This window comes from Mytilus galloprovincialis, chromosome 1 (genome assembly GCF_965363235.1).
Source record: "Mytilus galloprovincialis chromosome 1, xbMytGall1.hap1.1, whole genome shotgun sequence".
NCBI lineage: Eukaryota > Metazoa > Mollusca > Bivalvia > Mytilida > Mytilidae > Mytilus > Mytilus galloprovincialis.
Window position 1 is genome coordinate 53,301,067 of NC_134838.1, and position 11,962 is coordinate 53,313,028.

At 30.7% G+C, this 11,962-nt stretch overlaps 1 protein-coding gene across 41 annotated transcripts in view; it reads left to right on the plus strand.

Moving 5' to 3' along the window:
* LOC143078216 (uncharacterized) overlaps positions 1-7,212 on the plus strand; it is a 29,838-nt gene extending 22,626 nt beyond the window's left edge. For 37 of the 41 annotated variants that reach the window (XM_076253149.1, XM_076253158.1, XM_076253180.1 and 34 more), the window contains 4 exons: positions 496-513; positions 1,813-1,911; positions 3,373-3,530; positions 6,770-6,908. In XM_076253149.1, coding sequence (XP_076109264.1) covers positions 496-513; positions 1,813-1,911; positions 3,373-3,530; position 6,770 — 276 coding nt within the window. In that variant the 3' untranslated portion in view covers positions 6,771-6,908. Of the gene's footprint in view, positions 1-495; positions 514-1,812; positions 1,912-3,308; positions 3,332-3,372; positions 3,531-6,769 lie in introns of those variants that run through there. The other 4 variants (XM_076253156.1, XM_076253172.1, XM_076253305.1 and 1 more) reach the window with 4 other exon arrangements.
* Positions 7,213-11,962: the final 4,750 nt, after the last annotated feature.

Here is an 11,962-nt window from a genome sequence, read left to right on the forward strand (position 1 = left end):
AGTTAAGTATATAAACCTCCAGTCGGGTTTGTTTTTTGGTTTATGTGACATATCTTCATGTTCCTTCATCCATACAGATTAATCAGCAGTTATACTAGAAATGTAGTACATTATGTCTTAACATTATCATATCAATTTTAAGTAGGCAGATTTAAATACTATACACGAAAAACGAAAAAGATATCTAAAGGAGATGTGTTTTGGATTTATATCACTTGTTGAAAAATTCAAATGTTTAGATTTGACCCATTAGGTTCGTATTCGGATATAAAAAAGTGTTAATTAATATCCATTTCATATTACCATCTCCGTATTGAATAGTTGAATGTATTTTAAAGATATTAAGGCCGAAGTTATTCCTTATTTTGTAAGAATCCATCAGATTGTAAATTTTGTTGTATTGTATATTTGACTTAATAATTGTTGAAACAGCTTAAATTCTAACAGATACTTATATTTTCCTTACTTGTATTTATAATTACATTCATTATATAGAGTGAGGAACATGATGAGGTGAGAATACATATATGACGTTGGTTTTGGTCTTATATTTATTGCATTTAATGTCTAGCTTAGATTGTGTAAATCAAACTGCTGTTTCTATGCTCATGCTTGTGGTATATTCTATAAATATCTATCTTAAAGAATTTTCTTTACAATTTGGACGAAGTTGCTTTTCCGGTTCAATGCTGGGTTTTCAGTTTTAAATTGTACTATTGATGACCATTGATCGAGCAGTAAATATATATAAATACACAGTCTTATGTCATTTCAGTATTTTACGGACTGTGGGTACTTTTCTTGTTCGTATCTAAAATGAAAATAACGTCACATCATTGGTTGAATATCTGTTGTAAAGGACATTCTTATCAAATCTCAATGTTTTGTTAACCACTTTAAAAAAATAATAAACAACAAAGCTTTATATTATTAAAAGGACGTTAACTTAAAGATGCATGCGTAATTAATGGCAGCGAAGTAAAAGTAAATGACTGTTGTTAAGCACCCTGTATTTGTTGGTACCTGAGATCACTCCAAGTGGGATTCGTGTCGCTCAGTCTTTAGTTTTCTATTTAGTGTTTTTCTGTACTATTGTTTGTCTAATAATAAAATTGAGAACGGACATAGAGAAAATGCCAAAAGAGACAATACCTGGACCAAAGAGTAGATACAGTCGAAGGCAATCAATGGGTCTTCAACGCAGAGGAAAAGAAAATCCGGTTTTTTTTTTAATTTTAGCCTTTTAGTTTTCTTTTTATTTTTGACAAATTTAACGCATCTGCAAAATGATGACGTGATTTTGGCTTAGTAGTATAGTCACATATAAAATATTTACTCTTTTTATTTTAATGCCTTTTGATTTGTTCATTGTTTTGTATTTTATCACTTAGATTTTAGGGGTGAATGTTGATAGATGTAGTTAGTTTAAAGAGGACAACTTAAACATGAAATATAACATGTCAAAAACATAATTGCTGAATTTCAATTTCATTTATTGATTATAAACAGACTGAACATATTGTGATGTATTTTACAATATGTTATTCATTTAAAGTCATATTACATCTATTAGCTGTTGTTGTTTCGCTAAGTTAAAAGTTAAAAAAAAAAAAACATTTGTTTATAAAAGGAGAACTCCTTTTTGTTTTGTTTGATTTTGATTTGAAATAAATTGAAACTTCTTTTGTTCACTGTGCTGTCGTAAATTATGGTCTTTAAAGATCACATAATATGTAAACATTTTTTTCCCGTTTTACAAGAAATAAAAATATTAAAGAAAAATAATAATTTGTACCTTTGATTGTATTTCAGGGTGGCAATACAGCACTTCACATGGCAGTAGCTAGAGACCAGATAGGAACCGTAAAAATAATTTTAGGCTACAAACCATTATATGCAGTTCCTAATAATGTGAGTATAGTGACAGACGGTTTAATTGAACTGCTTGGAGGTACCCAATTAATTACTTTCTTTTAAATAGTAGATAAACTCATCATAGATACCAGGACTAAGTTTAGTATACGCCAGACGCCCGTTTCGTCTACAAAAGACTCATTAGTGACGCTCGAATCCAAAAAAGTTAAAAAGGCCAAATAAAGTACGAAGTTGAAGAGCATTGAGGACCAAAATTCCTAAAAGTATTGCCAAATACAGCTAAGGTAAACTATGCCTGAGGTAGAAAAGCCTTAGTTTTTAAAAAAATTCAAAAATTTGTAAACAGTAAATTTATAAATATAACAATATCAATGACAATTCATGTCAGCACAAAAAGTGCTGACTACTTGGCTTGTGATACCCTCGGGGAAATAAATCTCCACCAGCAGTGGCATCGACCCAGTGGTTGTAAATAAACTCATCATAGAAACCAGGACTAAATTTAGTATACGCCAGACGCGCGTTTCGTCTACAATAGACTCATCAGTAACGCTCGAATCCAAAAAAGTTAAAAAGGCCAAATAAAGTACGAAGTTGAAGAGCATTGAGGACCAAAATTCCTAAAAGTATTGCCAAATACAGCTAAGGTAAACTATGCCTGAGGTAGAAAAGCCTTAGTATTAAAAAAAAAATCAAAAATTTGTAAACAGTTAATTTATAAATATAACCATATCAATGACAATTTTTTTGTGCTGACTCCTGGGCTTGTGATACCTTGTGTTTAACTTTTAACAATAGATACTACAAGGTTCAGAAGTATCATAGCGAATGTTCTATATCTTCTGTCTTCAATTTATTGATAATTGCAACATGTGTTTTTAAATACGTTTGAATATTCAGGGAGATAAGATAAACCAAAACTCGATTGAACACCAAACAATTTACCCTCTCTGCTAATTTCAATGGGTCTCTGTGTCAGTAATTAATTGACTAGTATTCTAAATGCCAAGTTAAATGGTGCTCAATATAACATAGCAGGGAGATTATTCCTTACCATGTTCAATGGGTAACCATGTTCAATGGGTAGTTCATAATCGAAATCCAGACAACAATACACAAAGTCACAAGACAGAAGTACTGTCCAATAGTCCAATAAAAACAGACTCATACGAACATCGAACAATATATTTTGGCAATGCTAGATTCTAAAAATACCGGTATTTTCCTGTCAATAAGTCAGAGACAAAAGAAACTCTGATCATGGGAAATAAAAGTTAAAAATGCACCAACACGCTGTAAATACTCATTAATAAACTCTACTTCACATTTCAAACAGTGCTGTAGAGATTCAGGTGATTTGGGCTATAAACAAACAACATTCAACAATATTGAATCCAACATGTATAGGTCTAAATAAATTAGTTATATTCTAGATCTAAAATTTGTTTTTACCAACTGTGCAACTTAACGATATATTGGAATTCATTCTATGGACAGGAAGATCAAACCATTTTACAAATCGCAGAAACTAACGAAAACGAAGAAATGATTGAAGTCTTAAAGGATTACGAAAAGACAATTCCACCGCCGGAGAAAACAAAAACTGATTTAAAAGGAAAAGGAAAGGGAAAAGACAAAAATTGTCTCATCTCATAGTAAATTTTTTCAATGTCTTTTTTTTTTTTTACATCAAGCATGTTTTTAATTGAATGATAGATCTAATGATAAATCATTTAAAAAATACATTTTTAACTTAGTTAGCATTTGCATGTTAAAATGATACGCTGCATGACCTTTAACGTGTATCTTTAGTTTACACCGTAACTGTCCATGATACTCCAATTTTGTTACCTGGCATTCCTTAGTTTAATTTTAACGTTACTTTTGTAGAAAAAAGTATATATGTGAATGACTAACTATCGATACGGGTATTGTTAAATATCAAGAGTGTTTTAGTGCGATTCTTTCACTACAACCAAACTTTGAGGAACCCGGTCATCCAGTCACTTACCAAGATCGACTTGATCGTTAAAAATCACCTTCCTTTCTATAAGTTATTCCATATTAATGAATAACAGTCGAATGGCTGTTTAATTTGGGAACATTTCAACTTTAGGTTAACAAATATACACATAGAACATAAGTGACAATATATTCCTGGGTTAATTTTTTTCCCTAAAAATTGATTTTGACAACATGTCTATTTAATGCCTTCTAAAAATCTTGTCCTCGTTTCAGAGGTTTTTGTTTTGTATGTAAAGGAAATCGTGGTTTTTGAATTGATCAAAAATTAACGTTGACTCCTAGTTTGTTTGTTTGTAAAAAAAAATCTAAACGACCAACCTTTTGTTATGATACTTAAGGTGGTACCCAACACTTGCACTAAAATTAGTTTGGCTCGTTTAATTTTCATAAAATGTTGTCAAAGTACTTACTTTGACCCTTTAACAAAAATATGAAAATTTCAAAAATTTTGAACCAACCGTTTTGTCAGAAAAAATACACTGGTTATATAGCAGTTTGACAAACACCAATTTTGATCATTGAGAAGCTTAATATTCCTTTTACAACACAATGTAATTAAAACGTTTAGCTGACTTTACTGAGTTATCTCCCTGTAGTGTTAGGTACCACCTGAAGAAGTGAAACTTTAGTAGATAAATGTATAACAAGTATATTTACTTTCATTTCCCTGTTATATTATATATATTAGTTCATATATTCTATTGTATGATACTGTTTTTATGCTGTCAATATGAAAATATCTTTATGAATAGGAAGGTCAAACTGAATTGCAAATTGCAGAAAAGCGTGAAAACAGTGAAATGATTGAAGTTCTTAGAGACTACTCGAAGACGTTGCCGCCAGACAAAACTAAAACTTCTCTCAAACCTAAAGAAAAAACAGAAGATAAATCTTGTGCCATACAATAGTAAATCGCTTGAAACGAATGATTTAAACTAATAAATTGCAGTTGAAATTTTTATTTTCTTAAATATTGTTTTTGGAATGCTTTATGTGTTAAGTGTTTTTTCAAATGTAAATTTATTTTCATGCGAAATGTTGTTTTAACTGTAAATGTGAAATGTTGATATTCTGTGAACTGGCATATGGTAGTGTGTACTGCAAATATTAATCCTTACCCAAATAAAAGTAATATTTATGTTCTTTTTGTAAACTCTCGAAAACGTTGCAGGGCACAAGATAAATTGAGTACATAAACAAACATACATTTAGAATAAATATTATGATGCCATTCACACGAGTTAGGTTTTTTTTTCAACACATCTATTCATAAGATTTTCTTTTGCTCTTAAAAGTAAAGCCTGAATTATAATAACATCTAAAGTAGATACAAAAAACAGTTGACCCCTTTATACGACACGTAATATAAGAAAGGTAACAATATGCTTTTGTTTCAACTCTTATTATGAAAGATACAAGTATTTTCTATAAATACCCATAAATTAATGATTTTCTTAAACCTAATATATTGGTCATAGGTGTAAAAGCTGTGACTAAGCTGTAGACGAAAAACTTTCTGCTCTTTGATCGGAAGTTGTCTCTTTAACATATTCCCAATTTTCATTCTCAAGTGTTTTCACTTCAATTGTCAAATATTACAAATATCTCGAGGAAACGATAAAATTTTTATCCTTCGACAAATTTGTTTAACTACTTGTAACTACTCTTTTGAAAACTGGTATTATATAAATAGCACATAGCTAGAATGTGATAGAGCAGATTGTTATTCCGTTAAACATTATGAACTGTGGCGTCACAATTGGGTTCAATCTAAAATGAATGTTCTGTTACTACTGTCTAATAATTTTCAAATTCAAAGAAATTAACTATGACTATTACTATATACAACAAGCCGTATATGCTAAGGTACAGAATCTATTCAAACAACCAAGCGTCTCCACGAAGTTTAATAAAGTATTTGACATGTGATAGAGTAAATCATCCCCCTCGTTTTAACCAATTAAAAGCTTGCATTTTGACATGAAGTATGTTACTTCTGATTAGATGTTTCCTTTGAGACATGTTGCGTTCATGTGATATATTTACGTGAAAGTAGTTTGTCGCAGGGTTTAAGATGACCATTCGATACGCACAAAGAGTCTAATTTCAGAGAAAAAACTGAATAAACTCAAAAATTAATATTTCAATACAGTTTTGATTAAGCTTTTGGAACAATTTAAAAAAAATTTGAATTGGTAAACATTGGCCGCATGATTTGCATTTTAGAATTTTTGTAATAATATTCATCTTACATTAAAAATACTAGCCCAGTCATACATAAGAGTAATGAATCTTTAATCCAAAAGGTCATTGGTCATTCGAAATATCTTATTTTTTATTTTGGCCATTGTAATGTAAACTTTCTCAGATTGATTATATTTTGTCCCTTATTATATTAATCCTTTATTATGTATGTCGTGCAGTGTCATATTTTACAGTCACTAACCATATATTTTAACAGTTTTGTTTGTATTTAATTTGTCTTTATTTTAAAATACATATGTGTAGGTGTTGCTTTCTGTGGAAAAAAATGCATGTTTATGACTTTTTTGAAATATTTGAATATGTTCTGCATACAGTGTTCTTTTTATCTAAGTTTAAAACAATTTCATTGCTGCCTATTATGATTGGATATCTTTTTACTTGTCAGTTGGACATAACTTATAATGTTTTTCACTCCAACTACATGTTTCTGATCTCAACATCTACAGTGAAGACAAAAACTTTGAGAATATTTATTTCATTTGTTTTGTTTTTTTTAATTTTCTTTTTTCCTTTTAGTTGTTTTCCCTTCAAACATTCTTTATCTGTTTAAACGATTTAATTTAGTAGCTTGGTGTGTTCAAAATATTTTTTTGTTTTTTTGTAGGAAGGAAAAATGCCAAATGATATTGCTGAAGATAATGATAATTTGGATATGATGAAACTTTTAGAAGACTATAGAAGAAGTCAACTAAATCATGACAAGAAAAAATCTGGATCTTGTAGTATTTTATGAGACATTGTATGACATCTTCTAGTCTAATATTCTGTCACATGCTGTAATATGAGCTATTTATATGGTATTTTAACAAGAACTCGTAATCATGGAAAAAATCACAAACCTGCTAAAATATTTACCCTTATTTAAATTCTCATCGTTTCAAACAAGCATTTTTATCTGACTGCATGTAGCTCATAATCATAAAAGTAATTATTTCATTTAATTATTACTCAAACGAATTTTCTGATTTGGAATATGATTCTGATATATGATAAAGAAAATATTTTGATTACCAAAAACCTGTATTGAAATACAAAATGTTTTTTTTATATATATTTATACATTTGTTGATAACGTACAAAAATAGGTACACTGAACTGTTTATCATGTGATTTGCATTTGTAAACATGCACTGCAAACATAAAATATCACAATTACTTACTTTTAGACAAAACAACATGCTGTTTCTGTAAGACAACAAAGATATATTTGATGTAATAAATCTATTTTTTTTGGTCCTTATTTCATGGTTATTACGTTTAATTAGTATTTTTGTCAGTGCTAAGATGCAACTGTCTTACAATTGAGCGGTTTAGCAAGCTAAAAAACCAGGTTTAATCTACAATTTTCTACATGACCAAGTCAGGATTATGACAGTTGTTATCCATTTGTTTGATGTGTTTGAGTCTTTGGTTTTGCCATTTGTTGACAGATTTTTCGTTTTGAATTTTCCGTGGAGTTCAATATTCTATGTGTTCTACTTTTTCATTACGCTTAAAAATGTAAATCGAATTCAAGCATAACTTTATACAACCTGTACTGAAAATTTAAAAGTCGACATGTGTTAACCCAAAGATGGATGGTTCATAGGTTTTGATTTTGATTTTTGGTGTTTAAACGCCATTTTTTGAGCACTGCATTTAGACTATTTCGTGGCGGCCAGTTTTTATTGGTGGAGGAAACCGGAGTGCCGGAAGAAAACCACCGACCTCCGATAGGAAAACTGACAATCCTAGTCAATTAACATTGGAGTCTATTGCACCCACAAGAGCATGGTTCGAACTCACAACCTCAATGTTGACTGGCTAGTGATTACAGTAGTAACTACTAAGACCACTCGGCCATCGAGGCACCTTGGATCATAGGAAGCAGTATTGTAAATAAAAGTATACTTAATAGAGGCATTTAACATATGTTGTCTTTATAATATGACCAAAAGCAACAGTTTCATGTTTTATTTTGTTGATTAACATACAATTACAGGCATGGTATTATCATGAATTATACTATGAATATAGCATTGAAAAAATCAAAGACATTGCATAATGCAATCAAACCACAAATAGGTGTTTGTTAAACTGAAAAATTAATGAAGCTGCATGTATCTTATATAGAAATTTTATTAAAACCTTTAAATATTAATTATAAAAATAAGCTCCAGGAGAAACATGAAACTCAATAGCATTTGGTTTAACTCTCTATATATATTTGAACCTGAAGACCCATAGGTTGCCTTGGAATGTATTTTTTATTAGGAATGGTAATAATTGCTTTAACATTTTCCAGTTTACAGAAAATGTACCTGATGTGACCCCCGAATGATTTTTGCTACTTTGTTGGTTTATGTAATGTACATGATGTATGTTTGTTGCACTTCACCATATACCTTCTTATTACTGAATTTGATAATTACATGTACATGTAGGTACATGTAACTCTGTAATAAGGGAGGTAAATCATGTATAATGAAAGACTGAATAAACAAAAGGAGATATTCCAGCATGACTTTTTAGATGTCTTTACTGCAATGTCTGACTGTTATTTCAAGTTTTGTTATAATATTACAGCTTTACATTAATGCTAGCAAGACAAATCTTTCTTTGACTTGCTTGCTTTGTTTGTATCAGTGTTTGCTCAAGCATGGCAATTAAGACAGGCGGGGCTTCAGCTTGTATACATCATACTTACATTTTATTGGACGTTATGTTTCAGGTTAAGGACACTAAATTTTAAAACATCACATGACACATATTCTCACATGTTTATTTACCTGTAAATATACAATACAGACAGGATTCTACTTCGTCGAAATTATCTCTCCATTACGCCAGTTCATTTTCACAATGATCGCAGAAATGGAAGACATTTTTTTTTCAAAGATCCTACTTAAAGACTGTCGTCAAGCACTTTCAGTAAAATAGCTATTCGAACACACCTACTCTGATTTTGTGATCCATTGGATAGGTATTTTACTTGACCCCTATATTTCATCTTTTAGTTATTTGATTTTTTTATGTTATAAAGTCAACCTGTAGCTTTGCTTTATAAAATGATAGAATGGTGTATTAAATACTCTTGCTTTGTACGTTTTCAAGACAAAATATTCATCTCAAACACACCCTAACATAAAAAAGGTTCGATACAATTGTTTCCTTTTTTTGGAATATTTTCTTGAGTTACATAATGAAAGGGCAGACATGGAAATAACTAACTGAACAAATTGATTGATATGTTATAAAAACAATATTAGGTCAATGTTGAAGCCAAGGCCAGTTTCTCAGCCTCATACAAGAAAAAAGTTTATATTTTTCTTTCATTGACAAATTATTGTATTTTTACAGGTGAGGAAACATGTGAGAATACTTGTCATGTGATAATTTAAGTATACAAGCTGAAGCCCCGCCTATCTTAATTGCCATGCTTGAGCAAACATTGATACAAACAAAGCAAGCAAGCCAAACAAAGATTTGTCTTGCTAGCATTAATGTAAAAGCTGTAATGAAAATTATTTCAAAGTAATCGTTTGAAAAAAAAACTTGTGTCCTATGGATATTATCTGTGAAAAAGTGATGTCCCAACAAAAGCGATTCCGGAAAAAAAGTATCAGTCCTACTGCACTTTGCACTGGTCCTATGTGTAGATAAATTTTGACCGGTCCCTAAAACAAAATATTGTAAAAACCATCAAAGATCACCTTTAAATATTTTTTACAGAGTATCCAATCGAGGTGTGAATATAAATCGTTATCAAAAAGTAAAATCACAAAAATACTGAACTTAAAGGAAAATCAATTCGGAAAGTCTATAATCACATGGCAAAATCATATAACAAAACACATCAAAAACGAATCGACAAGAAAAGTCATATTCCTGACTTGGTACAGGCATTTTCGAATGTAGAAAATGGTGGATTAAACCTGGTTTTATAGCGCTAACCCTCTAACTTTGATGACAGTCTCATCAAATTCTGTTATATTTACAATGATGCGTGACCTAAACAGACACAATTAATAAAATAGTCAAAATATGGGCACAGCAGTCATCATCGTGTAACAATTTTAAAAGGAACAATTAAACAGAACACAAAAACATCTATCTACAAACACATTCAATGATTTGCGTGTCTAACGTCAGAAAATTTTATACGTCACATATATTTGTCGTTCAATGTACATACAAATAATTTAAAAATTTTACATGGGCAATGTTAGCATACAGGGTTAAAAAATCATGCAAAGTATGCAAGAATGAATTTCAGAAATAGACCGAGATTTAAAATAATCCATAAGTTATATAGAATTTATAAGAATCCACAAATACAAATATAGTTAATTCCACTACGCGATTGAATGATTTTGACGTTTGTGGTTCAACGTATTTTGTAATTCATAATAGAAATATACCATAATGACATAAATAAAGGCAACAGTAGTATACCGCTGTTCAAAACTCGTAAATATATGGACAAAAACAAAATCGGGGTAACAAACTAAAACTGAGGGAAATGCATTAAATATTAGAGGAGAACAACGACACAACATTAAAATGTAACACACACAGCAACGGACTAAGCATTAGACAAAATCCGATGAGAATAACCAATATAACATCAAAACCAAATACATGAATTCGGGATAGAAAAGTACCGTGACATGTCTTATAGTAATGTGAATTCACACTCAAATATAGGAGAAAACAAACGACACAACGGAAACACAACGTAAAAATATTACACACACAGAAACGAACTATGATATAACAATGGCTATTTTCCTGACTTGGTACAGGACATTTTTAAAGAAAAAAATGGTGGGTTGAATCTGGTTTTGTAGCATGCCAAACCTTGCACTTTGATGGCATTGTTAAATATAACATTAAAATGATAACATAATAATACAGGACTACAATACAAATAAATAGGAGAACGTATTAGGCAAAGAAACACATGAATAATAGATAACAAAAGGCATCAGGTTTAAAATTCATTACGTCAAAAACGCGCCTCGTCCAAACAAGACTTAACAGTGACGCCCAGATATAAAAGTTCGAAAGTCAAAAAAAGGGGTACACAGTTGTACAGCTCTGAGGATCAAAAGTTGAAAAAGGTTGTGCCAAATACGGCTATGGTTTTCTGCTTGTGATAAGAACATCCTTATAATATAGAACAATTTATGCTATTGCAAACAGTAAATTTTATCAAATGAATATAAAAGATTTACATGATAAAACTGACGTCTTAACTAATTACAGAAAACAAAACCCGAATACATAATACATTGAAGGCCAACACAGAAAATAGACACACCTGACTCAGTCCAGGCCTGAACGCAAAAAGTCATAACAATGACGTCACATACGAAGTGGTGAAAAGGCACAATAATATAGAACAATATCATACTGACGGGATCTTTTAACGTGCAGAGTCACGTTATAAGAACCAAAGTTTATACTCATATGCGGTAAAGCTTAGCGAAAGGTATTGCGACGTAATCAGTCAAACAAACTTTATTAGATTAACTCTTTACGGAACGATCGTTTTCATTGGTCAATTCAAACCTTCGACCTCAAACCTGCGAAAATAGAACACACGTGTTATAACGTTGAATGGACTGGTCAATATTCACGTAGCTGGTCAAGGTCGTTTAAAGCTTCCATCGTCGTATTTGCGTACATGATTGTGTTCTTGATTAAGCAATGACAATTCTAGCTTTTATAAATGTGCATGTGAAATTCATTGGTTTTATAATTTTCTGCAATTGATAGTAAAATTTTAAACTTTAAAATTTTAACAGTTTTCACA